Here is a 21,012-nt window from a genome sequence, read left to right on the forward strand (position 1 = left end):
GATGGCTGGATTACGCCCCCAAATTGACAAGGTGGAGTTGGAAGAAATTACATGAGTGAGAAAATGAAACCGTCAAATAGGCTACTCGACTTTGCAAATAGGAGCACCACTAAAAGTATAGGCCTATCCATGGAATACAATTCCAGTATCGTTTTCGCAATCTGTCAACAGAGTTAGCGCTGGCAGGAATATATGTTTATGACACTTTTTTTCTCAAAATGTTCAGTAGGCCTTAACACTGCAGATTGTTATTAAAATGTTAGTTATTATGCTATAATTTGTGAAATGACTTTGATGTAACAACAGCTGAATAAAGTTCCACTTAGATATAGACAGCTGACCGGGACAAATAACTTTTACTAAAGTATCGGTAGTCTAAAAGATTTGCACTCGCTCATTGTCCTCGGTTGGCAATGGCGGGTCGGAGTGCTAAATGTGGAAAAATAGTATGGCTGTGGGTGATGCGTTCGGCAGCGGGGGAGAGATCGAAAATGCGGATGTCTTTGCTAAGAGAAATGGTCGGATCGAGAGAGCTACGCGTTGAGTGGAAGGAGAAAGCAAGTGAGATGGAGGCGGGGGGAAGTTCCCATCTCTGCGGGGACTGGAGCGCCTGTGCCCTGGACCGGCGGCGCAGTGCTGGCTAACATTCAACCCAACCCTTGTTCCACAACGAGCTCGACTCACGCTGAGACAGGTAAGGCTCACAGCCACCTCCGTCAATTCGACTGCTCAAAAGCTATATAAAACAAAATTATTTCCACTAACAATTTACGCTCAATATGGTTTATTTTCTCCCTTGAGTAATTTTAAAAGAACACCTCATCTTGAATGCCTTGTGTTAGCAAAACACTGACTGCTGTAGGGTAGACCATTCCGAGGTCGCCATACCCGAATTTCCTCTCCTTTACCACGGGTTAGAAATGCGAATTATAGGGTCTAAATAATATGGTATAAATTGATAATTTGCATTGATTATGGACCACCGTCAATTTGGAATTTAATTCACCAATGTATCTTATTTTCTGCTAAGAATGGACTATTTCCGCGCCGAGACCTCCATGCGGTTGTTGACAGAACCAGCCGCCTCTCTGGTTAGCCATCATGGATCTCAGTTTAATATCTCGCCGTGTGGGCTCGCCCTCTATCTCGCTTGACAACCATCATTGCCAACCTGCGAAAACCAGTCTTTGGTACTGTTATAGTTGCCTATGATCCTGGTGCGGGGCAGGTTAGTTGCACACACAGGCTTACTTTAAACCCAATTTCTTGCTAAGCATGTAGTGCGCCATATGAGCTTGTCACGGTCGGTATCCTAACTGACTCGCGCTTTGCCTGTAGCATGGCGGCTCTGGAACCATCCTCGCGCCAGTGAACCATTTGCAATCTCGGATGTACAAATATTTCATTCTGTGTGGTGTAAATTTGATGCAATGTAACCGCGGATTGAAACCTTGTGAATGGTGATAGATTGTAGTTATGTATCCTCATTTCAATTCTGAAGATTAGCGAAGATTGTTACCATTTATTTCCCTTTTTCTTCATTCGTGTGCCTCAGTCTTCAAGACTCATCCTCGCCACACGGCTACAAAACCTGGTTTACCCCGTGTTCAACAACAGCTGAAAGAAAAGTCGGGGTGGATAGAACCGTTTCACGGTGAGTTTGTTCATTTAAATCGTTGTTTTTCAAGAAACACAACAGTAAATTTGTCTGTCTGAGATGAATGATTTTCTAAAAAGGATTCTCTTTCATGGAGACGAGGTCAGTGTTCGGGTCGCAGTCGTTTGGAACTGGATTTTTTCCTATGGGGTTATGCAAAACTAGTAACGTTATACCGATACGTAATCTTTTGGACGATCAAATACATTTATCTAGTTAACGTTACCTGCAATATTGATGTAAATGTATATACAAAATAAAAACGTAAATCATTATCCATTGTGAATCCCCTGAAGTTAGCCAAGCTTTAGCTAGCTAGCATAAAAGTTAACTGGTCTGGTGGTGGTTTTCATATTTTAAATTTACAGTAGCTAGCTACTATAACTTTTTTTTAACCTTAAAATGTATATATTATTGTCATTAGATTATTTTCGCAGGTGGCCACCGTGTTGGCTAACATATAGTTGTAAATTAATGGAAATCTGATGGTTGTTAACATATTATAGCTAGCTAGTTAGCAGCTAGCTAACCATTGCATTGAACCAACGTAGTGCGGTTGCAGCTAGCTAGCGCGGTCGTTGGCTCGGTTGGAGTTTGTGGACCCCCCAAACCATCTTATCATACCAGGATATTACTTTTAAATTTCCCATAAACTGCGTTGATTTATTGGGACACTAGCTAACTATGTCCAACTACGGTTTTAAACGCATCATTAGACCAGCGATAATTGTATCCCCCTTTCCTGCGTACTATATCACCAAGAGCGGGTAAACAACAGGCGGGGTGCTGACTGCAGAGTCGACATCACATATCCGAGATCGGTTACGCCTCGCGCAAGAATGTCCTGCTTTTCCGAGTCTTTTTCGGTTTGATTATGGTTGCCCGCTTCGATACTAAAACGATTAAAGTATAGAAACGGGTCTCTGAGGGCTATGCCCAACAATGTAATTTATTATAAAGCGTAATATGTATCCCTCTTTGGCCCCTCACAAGAGTCGGCCGATAGAGATTCAAGGCGGAGGCAGGTTTCAATTCCAGCTCAATGTTGGTAGTGTGGCTTTGTCGAGTGGTTCATTTGGTAGTAATGTTCCCTGGCCACCATTCCCCTTCGTTGGAGACCGAAAGCAGATTTCCCGTCCATAGTCAGCTGGTTGCTTACAGCTGCCTCTAAACGTTCGCTTCCTCCTTCTGTGGAACCTCCCCACCACCACTCCGAGAAAATCCTCCATTACCGACCGACAGAAGACATGGTCGACAGAAAGTAAAATGAGTTGCTACTTTAATGTAGAATAAGCTAGCCTATTTTCCAAATCGACATAAAGAACATTACCAGTCGTAGCCTTCTGCGGAGTTATTTGAGATGTGAAACCGTCACAAGCTATAGCCTGTCTCACCGTGTAGCGTAAACGTTTAGGGGCGGTGTAATAAACATTAATAACCATCGTGTCGAGGTCGATTTTAATTTCCAGGATTTTAAAAGGCTGGAATTTCTTACCTAATAGCATGTTTGGAATGATTAAAATCAGTCGAATAATCTCTGTCCAATAAATCTTGTTTTCAGTATCACATTTTACACACTTATTTTAATATGCAAGTCGATATACTAGTAGAATGATATACATTTTTAACCTCTAACCTATGCCATTTCAAATGTTTAACCTCCAAGCATTATTTTTTTCAACTTATTTCCTAATATCACAAGGTATAGCATTGGCCAAAGTAGTTTTCTGTTACTTTCTCACATTTGCATGTATTAGGTGTATGCATAGGTAACTATTATGTATACTGTGTAGATTTTTTTTGCTGGCACAGTAGTGAGAGTAAATTGTTGGTAAGATTAACAATGACTCACTGCACCTTGTATATTATTCACAGCCATTAAAAGAAAGGGATAGTGTTTTATTGCACTCTGTTTTGTTTATGGGCAGGTTAAAGAAAGTACAGATGAATGGAGAAATGGACGCGTCCACTAAAGACCAAGGTGAGATCATAGTCAATCAACGTGAGATCATAGTAGTCAATCAAGGTGAGATATAGTCACAACATGGAGCTTCTTCCTTCCATCCCCTTCAGATTATTGTGCAAAATGGAGAGATTTGTGATTTAAAAAAAAATTCTGCCAGGATAATGGTTGCAGGACAGACACGCTGATGTGTGTGTCCTTGTGTGGCTATAGTGTGGACGCAGGACGACCTTCTGAATCTGCTAGAGGCCATGAAAGTAAATCTTCCCCAGAAGGACCTGGCCAAGTACAAGACATCGGAGTCCCATCTGGACTGGGAGAAGGTGGCCTTCAACTCATTCACAGGAGAGATGTGCAAACAGAAGTGGAACGAGGTCTCCAAAGTGGTACGCCATGTCTCTATCATGCTATACTGTGGACTGGTGTATTTGAGAATAAAAGTGGATTTCCAACTCTTGTCATTTCAATATATACATACTGCATCTTGCCTTTGCAATGCGTTTTATGTTGTTGTTCTGTGTCTGGTTCAGATCCGTAAATTTCGCACATTAACAGAGCTGATTTTTGATGCCCAAGACTTCATCAAGAACCCTTATAAGGGCAAGAAGCTGAAGGTGAGCTGCATATCCTCTTTTTATGATAGACACTATCAGTTAATACTTTCACAGGTGACACATTATTTTCTTAGCAAATTCAGTCATCTGATGACTGATTTGACTGTCTTTTGTGTGTAATTTTACTCCTATTTGGTATTATTCTTTCAAATGTTCTTATTTTTTATTTTTCACTGAACAGAAGCATCCAGATTTCCCTAAAAAGCCCCTGACGCCATATTTCCGCTTCTTCATTGAGAAGAGGGCCAAGTATGCCAAGCTGCACCCTGAGATGAGCAACCTAGACCTCACCAAGATCCTCTCCATGAAGTACAGAGGGCTGCCTGAAAAAAAGAAGGTCAGAAGCAGGGAGAGTGTGTTAAGGAAAGGAAGAGATGCAATTAAAGGGAGGGATATAGTGACGTTTGGGATGGGGGGTAAATATGTTCTCCCTGGTAGATGCAATTTATTTGAACTGAGTAATTTGCTGACGTTGCTCATGGTCGACTGACTTGTTTTTTTTTACAACAGAAAAAATATCTAGAAGACTTCCAGAAAGACAAAGAAACGTTTGGGCACAGCATGTCAAAGTTCAGGTAAGGTTCAAATTTAGGTTATCTGCAACTGGAGTAAATCTATATTTGAAGGGGGGATTTCTCCATTGTGTTGAATGTGTTTTAATTTGCTTGATGAGTATGTTTATTTAACCTTTATTTAACTAGGAAAGTCAGTCAAGAACAAATTCTTATTTACAATGACGGCCCACCAAAAGGCAAAAGGCCTCCTGCTGGGATTAAAAGTTAAATATAAATATAGGACAAAACACACATCACGACAAGAGACAAAATAACACTACATAAAGAGAGACCTAAGACCACAACATAGCAAGGCAGCAACATATGACAACACAGCATGGTAGCAACACAACATTATAACAACATGGTACAAACATTATTGGGCACCGACAACAGCGCGAACGGCATGAAGGTAGAGACAATAATACATCACACAAAGCAGCCACAACTGTCAGTAAGAGTGTCTGTGATTGAGTCTTTGAATGAAGAGTTTGAGAATAAACTGTCCAATTTAAGTGTTTGCTACAGCTCGTTCCAGTCGCTAGTTGCAGTGAACTGAGAAGAGGAGCAACCCAAGGATGTGTGTTCTTTGGGGACCTTTAACAGAATGTGACTGGCAGAACGGGTGTTGTATGTGGAGGATGAGGGCTGCAGTAGATATCTCAGATAGGGGGAGTGAGGCTTAAGAGGGTTTAATAAATAAGCATCAACCAGTGGGTCTTGCGATGGGTATACAGAGATGACCAGTTTACAAGGGAGTATAGAGTGCAGTGATGTGTTCTACTGATCACCCCAATCCACAAAAGTGGAGACAAATTTCACCCCAATAACTACCGTGGGATATGCATCAACAGAAACTTTGGGGAAATCCTCTGCGTTATCATTAACAGCAGACCCGTACATTTCCTCAGTGAAAACAATGTACTGAGCAAATGTCAAATTGGCTTCTTACCATTATTATCGTACGACAGACCACGTATTCACCCTGCACACCCTAATTGACAAACAAACCAAAACAAAGGCAAAGTCTTCTCATACCATGTTGATTTCAAAAGAGCCTTCGACTCAATTCGGCATGTGGGTCTGCTATACAAATTAATGGAAAGTGGTGTTGGGGGAAGGTAGACTAGTGGTTAGAGCGTTGGGCTAGTAACCGAAAGGTTGCTAGATCGAATCCCCGAGCTGACAAGGTAAAAATCTGTCGTTCTGCCCCTGAACAAGGCAGTTAACCCACTGTTCCTAGGCTGTCATTGTAAATAAGAATTTGTTAATAACTGACTTGCCTAGTTAAATAAGGAGCATTGGTGGCAAATCTGATGACTGAATGATAAAAAAATACATCTAGCCGCTCGAGAGCACCCTTACCTTGATCTATAAATTATGTCTCTGTAATCTAGCATGGTCCTCTGAATCGGGGTTGTTTTGGTAGCTGGGTGCGAAAGAGGGGTGACTTCTCATACCGATTATGATCGAGGAAACCAGCCTGCAGATTTGATATGTGCTGTGATAAGGACAGTGTACCATCTAGCCATACTCCCACGTACTCATATGAGGTGACTACCTCAAGCTCTAAACCCTCAGAGGTAGTAATAATACCTGTGGGAAGAGGGGCATTCTTCTCACCAAACCACATGACCTTTGTTCTGAACACCTCCAAAACAAAGGTAGAGAGTAGAGGTCGACCGATTTAATTAGGGCCGATTTTCAAGTTTTCATAACAATCGGTAATATGCATTTTTGGACACCGATTATGGCCGATTACATTGCCCTCCACGAGGAGACTGCGTGGCGGGCTGACTACCTGTTATGAGTTCAGCAAGGAGCCACGGTAAAGTGCTAGCTAGCATTAAACTTATCTTATAAAAAACAATAAATCTTAACATAATCACTAGTTAACTACACATGGTTGATGATATTACTAGTTTATCTAGCTTGTCCTGCGTTGCATATAATCGATGCAGTGCCTGTTAATTTATTATTGAATCATAGCCTACTTCGCCAAACGGATGATTTAACAAGCGCTTTCGTGAAAAAAAGCACTGTCGTTGCACCAATGTGTACCTAACCATAAACATCAATGCCTTTCCTAAAATCAATGCACAAGTATATATTTTTAAACCTGCATATTTAGTTAATATTTCCTGCTAACATTAATTTCTTTTAACTAGGGAAATTGTGTCACTTCTCTTGCGTTCTGTGCAAGTAGAGTCGGGGTATATGCAGCAGTTTGGGCCGCCTGGCTCGTTGCGATCTGTGTGAAGACCATTTCTTCCTAACAAAGACCGTCATTAATTTGCCAGAATTGTACATAATGACTTAACACTGAAGGTTGTGCAATGTAACAGCAATATTTAGACTTAGGGATGCCACCCGTTTGATAAAATACGGAACAGTTCCGTATTTCACTGGGAAAAAAATTACATTTTGTTTTCTAAATGATAGTTTCCGGATTTGACAATGTTAATGACCTAAGGCTCGTATTTCTGTGTTATTATATTATAATTAAGTCTATGATTTGATAGATCAGTCGGACTGAGTGGTGGTAGGCAGCAGCAGGTTCGTGCATTTGCCAGCAGCTCTTTGCTGTGCTTCAAGCATTGCGCTGTTTTTGACTTCAAGCCTATCAACTCCCGAGATTAGGCTGGCAATACTAAAGTACCTATTAGAACATCCAATAGTCAAAGGTATATGAAATACAAATGGTATAGAGAGAAATAGTCCTATAATAGCTACAACCTAAAACTTCTTACCTGAGAATATTGAAGACATGTTAAAAGGAACCACCAGCTTTCATATGTTCGGAGCAAGGATCTTAAACGTTAGCTTTTTTACATGGCACATATTGCACTTTTACTTTCTTCTCCAACACTGTTTTTGCATTATTTAAACCAAATTGACCATGTTTCATTATTTATTTGAGACTAAATAGATTTGATTTATGTATGAAGTTAAAAATAAGTGTTCATTCAGTATTGTTGTAATGTCATTATTACATTTTTATATAATATATAAGATATATATATATATACACACACGCACACAGTGGGGAGAACAAGTATTTGATACACTGCTGATTTTGCAGGTTTTCCTACTTACAAAGCATGTAGAGGTCTGTAATTTTTTATCATGGGTACCACTTCAACTGTGAGAGACGGAATCTAAAACAAATCCAGAAAATCACATTGTATGATTTTTAAGTAATTAATTAGCATTTTATTGCATGACATAAGTATTTGATACATCAGAAAAGCAGAACTTAATATTTGGTACAGAAACCTTTGTTTGCAATTACAGAGATCATACGTTTCCTGTAGTTCTTGACCAGGTTTGCACACACTGCAGCAGGGATTTTGACCCCCATCTCCAGATCCTTCAGGTTTCGGGGCTGTCACTGGGCAATACAGACTTTCAGCTCCCTCCAAAGATGTTCTATTGGGTTCAGGTCTGGAGACTGGCTAGGCCACTCCGGGACCTTGAGATGCTTCTTACTCCTTAGTTGCCCTGGCTGTGTGTTTCGGGTCGTTGTCATGCTGGAAGACCCAGCCACGACCCATCTTCAATGCTCTTACTGAGGGAAAGAGGTTGTTGGCCAAGATCTCGCGATACATGGCCCCATCCATCCTCCCCTCAATACGGTGCAGTCGTCCTGTCCTCTTTGCAGAAAAGCATCCCCAAAGAATGATGTTTCCACCACGTGCTTCACGGTTGGGATGGTGTTCTTTGTGTTGTACTCATCCTTCTTCTTCCTCCAAACACGGCGAGCGGAGTTTAGACCAAAAAGCTCTATTTCTGTCTCATCAGACCACATGACCTTCTCCCATTCCTCCTCTGGATCATCCAGATGGTCATTGGCAAACTTCAGACGGGCCTGGACATGCGCTGGCTTGAGCAGGGGGACCTTGCGTGTGTTGCAGGATTTTAATTCATGACTGCGTAGAGTCTTACGAATGGTTTTCTTTGAGACTGTGGTCCCAGCTCTCTTCAGGTCATTGACCAGGTCCTACCGTGTAGTTCTGGGCTGATCCCTCACCTTCCTCATGATCATTGATGCCCCACGAGGTGAGATCTTGCATGGAGCCCCAGGCCGAGGGTGATTGACCGTCATCTTGAACTTCTTCCATTTTCTAATAACTGCGCCAACAGTTGTTGCCTTCTCACCAAGCTGCTTGCCTATTGTCCTGTAGCTCATCCCAGCCTTGTGCAGGTCTACAATTTTATCCCTGATGTCCTTACACAATGGTCTTGGCCATTGTGGAGAGGTTGTAGTCTGTTTGATTGTGTGTGGACAGCTGTCTTTTAAACAGGTAACGAGTTCAAACAGGTGCAGTTAATACAGGTAATGAGTGGAGAGCTGTGAGAGCTGGAATTCTTACTGGTTGGTAGGTGATCAAATACTTATGTCATGCAATAAAATGCAAATTAATTACTTAAAAATCATACGATTTTTGCCTTCGATTCCGTCTCTCACAGTTCAAGTGTACCTATGATAAAAATTACAGACCTCTACATGCTTTGTAAGTGGGAAACACTGCCGGTTTTGCAGGTTATCAAATAATTGTTTTCCCCACTGTGTGTGTGTGTGTATGTATATCTATATATATCTATATCTCGGCCAATTTAATCAGCTTTTTTTGGTCCTCCAATAATTGGTATCGGCCTTTTTTGGTCCTCCAATAATCGGTATCGGCGTTGACAAATCATAATCGGTCGACCTCTAGAGAGCTTGTTGGAAACGAAAGGCTTTGTTGTAGAGCATTTAACACAAAATCTAGGGAGAGGCCAGCTGAGTATAAGACTATCATCTGCATATAAATGGATGAGAGAGCTTCTTACTGCCTGAGCTATGTTGTTGATGTAAATTGAGAAGGGCGTGGGGCCTAGGATCGAGCCTTGGGGTACTCCCTTGGTGACAGGCAGTGGCTGAGAGAGCAGATTTTTAAACTTTTATACACTGCACTCTTTGAGAGAGGAAGTTAGCAAACCAGGCCAAAGACCTCTCAGAGACACCAATACTACTTAGCCAGCCCACAAGAATGGAATGGTCTACTGTATCAAAGCTTTGGCCAAGTCAATAAAAATAGCAGCACAACATTGCTTAGAATCTAGGGCAATGGTGACATCATTGAGGACCTTTTTAAGGTTGCAGTGACACATCCATAACCTGAGCTGAAACCAGATTGCATACCCGAGAGAATACTATAGACATTAAGAAAGCCAGTCAGTTGATTATCATAGTTTTCCCAACACTTTTGATAAACAGGGCAAAATAGAAATAGGCCTATAACAGTTTGGGTCAGATTGATCTCCCCTTTTAAATAAAGGATGAACCGTGAAAAGAGAGACAGGCTTGGTGATGATAGGGGCAGCAGGCCTAAAGAAGAAAGGGTTGAAACCATCTGACCCAGATGTTTTTTTGGGGTCAAGTTTAAGGAGCTCCTTCAGCACCTCGGACTCCTTGACTGCCTGCATGGAGAAACTTTGTTGTGGGGCAGAGGAAAAAGGGAGACGCATCAGAGATAGTCGCATTAGAAGGGGTGGGAGATGAGGAAATGTTGGACGGGCAATGAGGCATGGCTGAGTCATAGGAATTCTGACTTAATGAAGTGGTGATTAAAGAGCTCAGCCATGTGCGTCTTGTCAGTAACAACCACATCATTAACATTAAGGGACATGGGCAGCTGTGAGGAGGAGGGTTTATTCTCCATATCTGTAACTGTTTTCCAGAGCTTCTTGGGGGTTAGACCCATAGAGAGAGAACTGCTCCTTAAAGTAACTAACTTTGGCCTTCCAGATAGCCTGGGTGCACTTATTTCTCATTTGCCTGAACGAGAGCCCGTCAGCCTGAGTATGCGTGTGCCGAGCCTTTCGCCTAATGCAATTCTTGGGGTGGAGTAACTGCAAGATCACGTTTGGACCAGGTGCTAAACCTGTTTTTAATTCTCATTTTCTTTGTGTGCGTGTTTGTTAACAATACCACTGAAAATATCAAAAAAGAAGGTCCAAGCGTCTTCGACAGGGGATCAAGCAGATTATATACCATTTTAGAGGCCAGTGCATGAAGACTTGCTCATTTTTAAAGTTTTTTAGCAAGCGTCTATGACACATCAGGACAGGTTGTTTCACTGACCAGTCATTGCGAACACTGTAAAACAGTGTTCATTAAGGTCATTACAGAAAACACCAGACTGATACCTATCAGGATTATTTGTGAGGATCACATTGAGGAGAGTAGCCTTTTCTGGGTGTTTGGAGTCATACCTTGTGGGATTGGTAATAATCTGAGAAAGATTTAGGGGGTCCCATTGCTTTAGGACATGGTCAGGTGGTTTAAGCATGTCTTATGGCAGTTAGGGTACAGGCCGGTGCTGATGGAGGACGATAGCACCCAGCAACAGTCCAAAAAAAGCTATTTGACAGTTTTAATGCTTAAAACCAGCAAATCAAATTGTTCGGAGACAGACTTGGTGGAGACAACCGAGCACTGAAGGTGATCCTTGGTAAAGATTGCCATTCCCCCACCTTTGGAAGGTTATAAGTAGAAAGGTTAACATCAGTATTCAAAACACTCTTCCTTAACCACGTCTCAGTAATGACCAACACATCTGGAGCTGTGAACCCACACTTTCAATTGATACATTTTAGGTAATAAGCTTCTAGTGTTAACGTGCAGAAAACCCAGGCTTTTACAAGAGCAGAAATCAGTGAAGCAGATAGCAGAGCACAAATCAGAATTGGGGCTAGCAACAGTAGATGGGCCAGGGTGTACATGCACATTTCCAGATGTCATCAACAGTAATACAATCAAGGCACGGCATAGTACAGGGAGATCTCTGCAGTGCTGATTTATGACATCTGAATGTGCATCAGATGGCAACAAGATCCTATTGTACAGCAATTTCATCAGGTAACATGAATGCAAAGCCGGCGAGAGGTGGTTAGAATAGGATGGAAGGTCAAAAGTCAGTGTAACCAATAGTAAGAGTCCCGAGTGTGGGAACAAACAGTTTGTCCCACGGTTTGGTAAAGAAAGTTTGTAATCAACAAAGCATGCAGGAGTCATGAGGCAAATAGAAAAATGCACAAGATACAAAATTTGCCATTAAGTTCAGAGTCACTCGCCCCAACAGTGTGTGTGTGCTGGAGGCGAGCAAAATCTCAGGAGAGAGGGGAGTGTGGTGGGGGTACCTGTACCAGACAGGGGGAGACAGGCCAGGGCAGACTGTGAACAGATCGGCAGGTGGAATCCAAGCAGCAGTGCAGCAGGCAACAGGAGTAGGTGTCACACCCACTTGGGGGAAGCTTTTATTTCTGGAGGCAGATTTCTTGTAGAAAATGCCAGTGAATGGTCTTTGAACAGCAGGAGGGGGCTTCAAAGGGCGCTTCAAAGATTCCTGCCACTTGTTGGGCCCAAAGGCCTTGACACCTTTTACTTCACACCTCCGTGCTAATTGAAGTTGTATTTGGTCTGTCCTTGCAAGCCTGGCAGCCTTATCTCAGCATTCAGTCCCCATAAAGTAAAATATCATTAATGTGTTTTTTTCTTATTGGCTTTCAAAATATCATCAGACCAAACACTACTCACTTAGTTCCAGGTTGGACGGTATCCTCAGGTCTCTGCTGTTTGTTTGCTAGAGCACCCTCCATATAGCTTGGAAAAAGGAAACCTTGGTAGCAGTAATCTCTCCAGTTAATTTTGGTCAAAATTAGGGTTTCGGTTCGAAGACCATGCTGTGGAGGGTAGCATCCTGAATATGTCCCTGCCGTAAAATCAAAGTTTATCTAACTCCAAGTCTATCCTTTTGTAAAAAAACATGTTGAAAAATGTGAGAGCTCACATGCAGCTGTCTCTCTCTCTCACAGTAGTCATTGGGTTTCTGTGTGACTATAGGGAGGACCATCCCGACCTGGTGGAGAGCATGGCAAAGAAAGGTTCTAATGTGCCAGAGAAACCCAGGACGCCTCAGCAGCTATGGTACAGTCACGAGAAGAAGGCCTTCCTCAAAACACACGCAGACGTGAGTTACGCTTTTCAGGACCGTTTGTTAGCACCTACAAAACCACAATGTTGACACTCAAAGCTAACATGCTAAAGTTGAACTATGTCCATCTGAAGCAACGTATATGTTCTTGAAACTATAATATCTGTTACTAGGCGACCACCAAAGACATTAAAGACAGTCTTGGGAAGCAGTGGACACAGCTGTCAGACAAAAAGAGACTCAAATGGATTGCCAAGTCCCTGGAGATGCACAAAGCATATGAGGTGAGAGCATCATCAAATATGAGCCACAAGACTCTGAAGATACCCAAGTCAGGCAGTAATTTGGCTATTTCCAAGAGTGTTAATTGATTTTTAACCCGTGACCCCTGTTTTTTTTCCACAGGAGGTGATGAAGGGCTTCATTGAGACTCACCCAGAGCTCAACATGAGCAACGAGGACATCGTCAAGTCCACCCTTACCAAGGCTGAGAGACATCTGAAGGACAAATCTGATGGCAGGCCAGACAAACCACCCCCGTGAGTACTAATCCACACCAGCACACTTTTAATCTTACCACTGGGTGATCACATTGTTAACTGGACATGGTGACAAGGGTTGTGACCGTGTTGTGTATTCTGTGTGTTTTATAGGAATGGTTACTCTATGTTCTGTGCTGAGTTGATGTCCAGTATGAAGGACGTGCCCAGTACAGAGCGCATGGTCATGTGCAGCCAGCAGTGGAAGCTGCTGAAACAGAACGAGAAGGACGGCTACCAGAAACGCTGCGAGCAGGTCTGTACTTCACTAGCAGGTGGACTGTTCACTCCAATGTTGACTTTTTGGACATACTGTCTGAAGTCCTAAGTGCTCAACTTTTCACAATTCTGTTTTTCAGAGAAAGAAAGAATACGAAGTCGAGATGAACCGGTTTCTTTGTGTAAGTTTGTTTTTCTACATGTGTGTGTCTATATACAGTTGAATTTGGACGTTAACATACACTGACACAGAACCCAAACCGGCTGCGAGCGTGTGCCATCGTGCATAAATTAATTTTGTCCCCCCACACCAAACGTGATCACGACACGCAGGTTAAAATATCAAAACAAACTCTGAACCAATTACATTAATTTGGGGACAGGTCGAAAAGCATAAAACATGTATGGCAATTTAGCTAGCTTGCACTTGCTAGCTAATTTGTCCTATTTAGCTAGGTTGCTGTTACTAGCTAATTTGTCCAGGGATATAAACATTATTTTACCATAAATGCACAAGGTCCGCCACTCCGACAATTAATCCACACATAAAACGGTCAACCGAATCGTTTCTAGTCATCTCTCCTCCTTTCGGGCTTTTTCATCTTTGAACTTATATGGTGATTGGCATCTATTATTATCGTATTACCACGGCGACCGGCAACACAGTTCGTCTTTCAATCACCCACGTGGGTATAACCAATGAGGAGATGACATGTTCTGCTTCTATAAGCCAGCAACCTGCTTCTAAAAGCCAGCAGCATTCCACCCTGCATCCCACTGCTGGCTTGCTTCTGAAGCTAAGTAGGGTTGGTCCCTGGATGGGAGACCAGATGCTGCTGGAAGTGGTGTTGGAGGGCCAGTAGGGGGCACTCTTTCCTCTGGTCTTAAAAATATTCCAATGCCCCAGGGCAGTGATTGGGGACACTGCTCTGTGTAGGGTGCTGTCTTTCGGATGGGATGTTAAATGGGTGTCCTGACTCTCTGAGGTCATTAAAGGTCCCATGGCACTTATCGTAAGAGTAGGGGTGTTAATCCCGGTATCCTGGCTAAATTCCCAAGCTGTCCCTCATACCATCATGGTCACCTAATCATCCCCAGCTTACAATTGGCTCATTCATCCCCCTCCTCTCCCCTGTAACTATTCCCCAGGTCGTTGCTGTAAATGAGAATGTGTTCTCAGTCAACTTACCTGGTACAATATATACAGTGGGGAGAACAAGTATTTGATACACAGCTGATTTTGCAGGTTTTCCCACTTACAAAGCATGTAGAGGTCTGTAATTTTTATCATAGGTACACTTGAACTGTGAGAGACGGAATCTAAAACAAAAATCCAGAAAATCACATTGTATGATTTTTAAGTAATTAATTTGCATAACTTGCAGCGCGATCTGCGTCAGAAATAGAAAGGACTTCTATTTTAGCCCTTGGCAACGGAAACGCTCGTTGACGCGCAATAATTAAATAACACAGATTTCTACATTTATTTTGCAACGCTCGCGCACGTCACGCTTGCGGTGTAGTCAGGGTATTAGGTTGGAGTCATTAACTTGTTTTCAACCACTCCACAAATTTCTTGTTTACAAACTATAGTTTTGGCAAGTCGGTTAGGACATCTACTTTGCGCAGGACACAAGTCATTTTTCCAACAATTGTTTACAGACAGATTATTTCACTTATAAATTCACTATCACAATTCCAGTGGTTCAGAAATGTACATACACTAAGTTGAATGTGACTTTAAACCGCTTGGAGAATTCATGGCTTTAGAAGCTTCTGATAGGCTATTTGACATCATTTGAGTCAATTGGAGGTGTACCTGTGGATGTATTTCAAGGCCTACCTTCAAACTCAGTGCCTTTTTGCTTGACATCATGGGAGAATCAAAAGAAATCAGCCAAGACCTCAGAAAAAAATGTGTAGACCTCTACAAGTCTGGTTCATCCTTCGGAGTAATTTCCAAATACCTGAAGGTACCACATTCATCTGTACAAACAATAGTACCTAAGTATAAACACCAAGGGACCACGCAGCCATCAAACCGCTCAGGAAGGAGACTCGTTCTGTCTCCTAGAGATGAACGTACTTTGGTGTGAAAAGTGCAAATCAATTCCGGAACAACAGCAACATGGCTCAAGGACAACAAAGTCAAGGTATTGGAGTGGCCATCACAAAGCCCTGACCTCTTATAGAACATTTGTGGGCAGAACTGAAATAGCGTGTGCGAGCAAGGAGGCCTGCAAACCTGACTCAGTTACACCAGCTCTGTCAGGAGGAATGGGCCAAAATTCACCCAACTTATTGTGGGAAGCTTATGGAAGGCTATCCATAACATTTGACCCAAGTTAAACAATTTAAAGGCAATGCTACCAAATACTAATTGAGTGTATGTAAACTTCTGACCCACTTGGAATGTGATGAAAGAAATAAAGATGAAATAAATCATTCTATCTACTATTATTCTGACATTTCACATTCTTAAAATAACGTGTTGATCCTAACTGACTTAAAACAGGGAATTTTTACTGGGATTAAATTTCAGGAATTGTGAAACTGAGTTTAAATGTATTTGGCTAAGGTGTATGTAAACATCCAACTTCAACTGTATCTAGTGAATGAGAGCAGAGGCAGTATGTATGTTATTTACTCAGTGTCTGTCTGCAGAGTATATCAGAGGAGGAGCAGCAGCGTGTGCTGGGGGAGCAGAAGATGATTGGCTTTAAGAAGGGCAGCGGGGGCAGCAAAAAGAAGAGCAGAGCAAAGGTAAGTCCCACAATGCGTCAGTATCACTCACCTCATCAGCTCCACATATTTCACAAAAACAATCATAAGGAAGTATGAAATGGAGATGACTGTAATTTTATCAATCTCAGACAAAATAGATATTGACTGTAGTATGCATGATTTCAGAGGGGATCAATAAAGTTGTATTGAATTGAAAAAAGCTCCCATCGCTTACATTGCAGCCTAGCCCAGAAAAGCCCAAAAGGCCCATCTCGGCCATGTTCATCTTCTCTGAAGAGAAACGACCCAAGCTGCAGCAAGAGCGACCAGACCTGTCTGACAGTGAGCTCACCAGGCTGCTGGCACGCATGTGGAACGAGCTCTCAGATAAGAAGAAGGTACACACCCCAGTTTAATACACACTACTATAGTGCAGCTGAGGGAGGGTTCTGAGCAGTAAGATGCAGTATATAAATATCTATGGTATAGAATAAAATGCAGTACGATGCATGACCGCATCAATTATATGGCATTGGCTTGTGTCGATGAAAGGGGATTTCTGGTTTCAGCCTCTACCTGTGATTGTTAACTAAATAACTGCCGTTGTATTCCCCCTGTAGGAGAAGTACAAGCGCCTTGAGACGGTCCTGAAGGCAGAGTCTGTGAAGAAGGGACAAGAGGAGCGCAGCCGGCTGCCAGACACCCCCAAGACTGCACAGGACATCTGGCAGCAGAGCGTCATAGGAGACTACCTGGCCAGGTTCAAGGTGGGTGACACAACTATGGCCTTGGATCAGGACTGCCTTTTAAAGCATGTCAACTGCTTCTCCCCTTGTCCTGACTATCTACCTCATTCCTCCTGTGCTTTACAGAACGACCGGCCAAAAGCCCAGAAAGCCATGGAAGCCACTTGGAACACCATGGAGAAGAAGGAGAAGATCATGTGGATCAAGAAGGCAGCTGAGGACCAGAAACGATACGAGGTAAGTGGAATCCAATGTGTCAAAGGCAGAGGCCCCAGAAATGTAAGTGTCCATTGAGACTTACTGGCACTCTTTTTGCTGACAGAGGGAGCTGAGTGAGATGCGCTCTCCTGCAACCATCATTGCCTCAGGGAAGAAGATGAAATTTGACGGTGAACCCAAGAAACCCCCATCGTGAGTGTATTTCTGATGGAGTGCTTCTGTCTGTGTTTTTGATAAACTTACTTTACTGTGTTCTTCTATAACTATATTAATCTAGGATTTGTAAACGTACCTTTCAGGAATGGCTACCAGAAGTTCTCTCAGGAGATGCTGTCCAACGGAGAGCTGAACCATCTCCCTATGAAGGAGCGCATGGGGGAGATCGGGGGCCGCTGGCAGAGGCAGCCCCAGAAGGAGAAGGACCGCTACAAAAAGATCGCTGAGGAGAAACAGAAGCTGTACAAAGTAGAGCTGGAGCGGTGGCTGGCGGTACGCCATCTTTGATTTGTTGCAGACACTAAGTGCATTGAACATCCTAGAAATTGTGTGCCTGTAATGACCTGACAAATTTAAATGTCCCTGCTTTCACAGAGTTTGTCCTCACAAGAAAGAAATGTGTACAAGGAGTACAACTCACAAGTAAGTCATCCGTGCTATTCTATTATGCCTTAGAATGAGTGTTACCACAAACTCTCCCTGTAGTTGCTGGCAAATTAACATGTAAACAAACTGAGTGTTAATCTTAATCTCCTATTGTCTTCCTCAGAAAAGAAAAACCCCAGTGAAACCAGGAGGCACTGCAGCCAAAGTTAAGGCCAAGGTAACCAAGAAGTCTGTAAGTCCCAGCTCTGTTCAATTTATCATTACCACTCTACTTTTACTTTTACTACTCTGCTCTAAGACAAACATCATTCATCTCTGACAATCAATCTTCCCCCAGGACACAGAGGATGATGATGACGAGGAGGAAGAGAAGGAGGCTGCCTCATCAGATAATGATTCGTCCAGTGCCGAGGACAGTGAGGAGGAAGATGATGATGATGATGATGTTAGTTTTCAGACTTGTGTGAAATTCATCATTGCTGTTGCAAATTATAATGGTGCCCTTGACTGACATGACATGAGGCTAATGTTCTTGTTGTGCGACACCTCTTCTTGCAGAATGAGGAAGACAACGATGATGATGATGATGATGAGGAGGCGGATGATAAAGAGAACAAGTCGGAGGGGAGTAGCAGCAGTGACTCGAGCTCAGTGGAGACATCGGACTCTGATTCAGACTGAAACTGGTCTATGGTGACCCAAGAGACTGAGCAGCGCTGAGCCAAGAGTTCAGGGAGCGCTGCCACTGTGCCGGCCCTGCTCTCCTCACAACCCACCACCAGAGGGAGCCACTGCCCCACCATGTCCATTTCTCACTCGCTTTCTCTCTTCTGTGTTTCTTCATTGCTGTTCTGTACAAGGAGGGTGAAGACCCTAACACCACCACATCATGCCCTTCATCTGTTATTCCTCCAACCCTGCCTTGACCTGCTCCCCTGCCCTGACCTGCTCCCCTGCCCAGCCCACACAGCGCTGGGTTCAGGTGGGGGCATTTGGCTTCCTTTCTATATTCTGTGACTAATAGGTTTCTATTAGCTTTTTTTTGATGTGACTTGATTTTGGCCCCATCCTGTTTTGTCAGTGTCTGTCAGATGCTAGAGGCCACGGTTGTGAAGCGGGGAGTTGTGAACAGGCCTCCGAGAGCCAAAGAACCTATTTGTCTGTGGGATTATTTTGGGGTGGGGGGTGCAGGGGACCAAATAATTGCACTCTTGAGAATGTTTCCTTTAGTCTTTTGTTCTTCAGCGCCTCTCAACTTTCTTCCTGCTCTCAATGTGTATGTTTTAATTATTAGGTTCTTAACGAGGTGGTATCTTCAGGAAAAATTAAGCCATTATGAATGTCTCTTGTTGTTGCTGGAAATTTAGAGGAGATGTATTCATCCACAGTGTTAGTTAGATTTGGATGCATTTAGAAAAATGGCTTTTGCCTGTCTTTGACAGGTGGTCAAGTTCAAAGGTGACTGACAGTCTATTTATTTATGCTACATAGAAATGCGTCCAAGCTTTTTTGGGGGACAATTTCAAGGGTCTTTGTGGAGCAAGTCCAAGACAATTCTGTTTGACTCATGTTGGTTCTCATGTTGATTTTTCAGTTTAGATTTGTTCATCCACTGGCCTGTTGAACAGAATAAATAATGAATGTTTCTTAGTGGTATCAAAGGAATATATCGTTTTATCGATTAAGAGTTTTTGCTTGTCACTCTTACAGAGTAGTTATTTTTGCCCGGACTGCAGATAACAGACTATGTTGTACAATTTAATATTGGTTTTGATTTCTTCCTTGAACCACTGTTTTACACTTCTATTTGATCTAAAGCTGATTTAATGAATTTGTTTTAATAATGTCGAGGGCTGTGGTCAGTTACATTTGAAATCAGGGATAGATTGAAATGGATCCATTTAGTTATTTTAAATAAAATACAATTGACCCAAACCCTGATATTCTTTTAGTCGAAGTATCCCAAAAAAGCTTTGCACATAATGTAAGCCTGTCCCATGCTTACTGTGGTCAACAGTCAACTGTTCAGCCCCTTCATGTGTTTGTGTGAGAGTGACTGCATTGGTGTGTGCTGTCTGCATCCTGTGGTTGACTGTGGCTTCAATTATCTACCCTTCTCCATGTGTGTACTTCTCCACTCCCCAAGGATTAAAAAACATTTGTTTGGTGAGAGAATGGGCTAGACTGTGTTCCTACAAAAATTTCTTACACCAGTCGCATGCTTTTAAATCCTTGAGGGGGCAGTGAACGAGTTTGCACTTAGGGGAGAAGGGTACAGAACCCGACTGCAATCTGTGAAGGATGTATGTGCCTGCATGGTATAGGAGGCACTTCTCATCCCATTACCACACAAACACCTTGATGTATATTTTTTAAATGCCCTTTTCTCAAAATGATTGAAACTGAGTCATGTGTGGTCCTGTTGGTTACCAGCACAAGGACAGATGTGTTAGACGACCCACTGGACTGGTTATGTCATAAATTTAGCTTGTTTCCAGGGCAGTACAATGGGTTAACAATGGCCCCAATTTTAAATGGGACAGAGTTAGTCCATTTCTAAATCTCATAATTGTTGACTGAATAACACCAGCATGGTGGGCTATATATGATTTGGTGAAGGGAATGTGGGAAATGTTATGGAGGGTGGGATACTGGATTCGGGAAAGGGATTTGTGGGATGGTGTTGCCAATGGGGATACAACATACTGTTTGTATGGTATTTGTAAATATAGCTTTTTTTGTATTGTGTGGAATTACTTTGATTTGTAGTTTGATTTATTTGGCCAAGTCTTGTCAGTGGCTCCGTCGGAGGTGTGAGTCCATTGCTTGCAGGGGAAACGTTTTTGATTGTGTTTGTCTGTTTTAGTTATCTCTCCCCATGTTGATTTCTTTGTATAAATTACTAAATGAGAACAGCTTTACAGATTTGTACTGCTGATCATTTGACACATTTTTGATGTTTTCTATAGCGGAGGGTGTTATGTCCCTGCTATTTAAGCATTTGGCAAATAAACTTGGTCTTTAATAAAGTATACATATTGCATTCATATTTTTTTTACAAATGATTGTAAAATGGATGTTGAAGACAATTGCCTACTGATAATGGACCACCTCAAATAATATGTTCGAAATGCCGACCAAACAATAGTGTCCTAAATAAATGGATAAATTAGAATTTCGTCAGATACTTACAAC

At 42.4% G+C, this 21,012-nt stretch overlaps 1 protein-coding gene across 6 annotated transcripts; it reads left to right on the top strand.

Moving 5' to 3' along the window:
* Positions 1-54: 54 nt before the first annotated feature.
* LOC109883047 (nucleolar transcription factor 1-like) lies at positions 55-20,851 on the top strand. 6 transcript variants are annotated; one of them, XM_031834839.1, is made up of 22 exons: positions 55-694; positions 1,556-1,654; positions 3,586-3,683; positions 3,834-4,006; positions 4,151-4,234; positions 4,416-4,571; positions 4,745-4,809; positions 12,677-12,803; positions 12,941-13,051; positions 13,173-13,306; positions 13,421-13,562; positions 13,666-13,707; positions 16,190-16,288; positions 16,492-16,647; positions 16,870-17,016; positions 17,122-17,232; positions 17,318-17,406; positions 17,514-17,703; positions 17,806-17,853; positions 17,981-18,049; positions 18,155-18,262; positions 18,376-20,851. In XM_031834839.1, exons 3-22 carry the CDS (start codon positions 3,602-3,604, stop codon positions 18,496-18,498), a joined length of 2,256 nt encoding a protein of 751 aa, XP_031690699.1. In that variant the 5' UTR covers positions 55-694; positions 1,556-1,654; positions 3,586-3,601; the 3' UTR covers positions 18,499-20,851. The 6 variants fall into 6 exon arrangements, with proteins under 6 accessions (XP_031690699.1, XP_031690702.1, XP_031690700.1 ...); XM_031834842.1 differs by having other exon boundaries at positions 238-694; positions 3,586-3,638; XM_031834840.1 differs by lacking the exon at positions 55-694 and having other exon boundaries at positions 1,434-1,654.
* The last annotated feature ends 161 nt before the right edge of the window (positions 20,852-21,012 follow it).

The sequence above is a fragment of the Oncorhynchus kisutch genome, linkage group LG10, assembly GCF_002021735.2.
Source record: "Oncorhynchus kisutch isolate 150728-3 linkage group LG10, Okis_V2, whole genome shotgun sequence".
Lineage (NCBI taxonomy): Eukaryota > Metazoa > Chordata > Actinopteri > Salmoniformes > Salmonidae > Oncorhynchus > Oncorhynchus kisutch.

Coding starts and splice junctions, on each gene's coding strand:
- LOC109883047 (XM_031834838.1), top strand. Junction 4,572..4,744: donor GGCTGCCTGAAAAAAAGAAG/GTCAGAAGCAGG, acceptor TTTTTACAACAG/AAAAAATATCTAGAAGACTT. Junction 17,407..17,513: donor GAACCCAAGAAACCCCCATC/GTGAGTGTATTT, acceptor CGTACCTTTCAG/GAATGGCTACCAGAAGTTCT.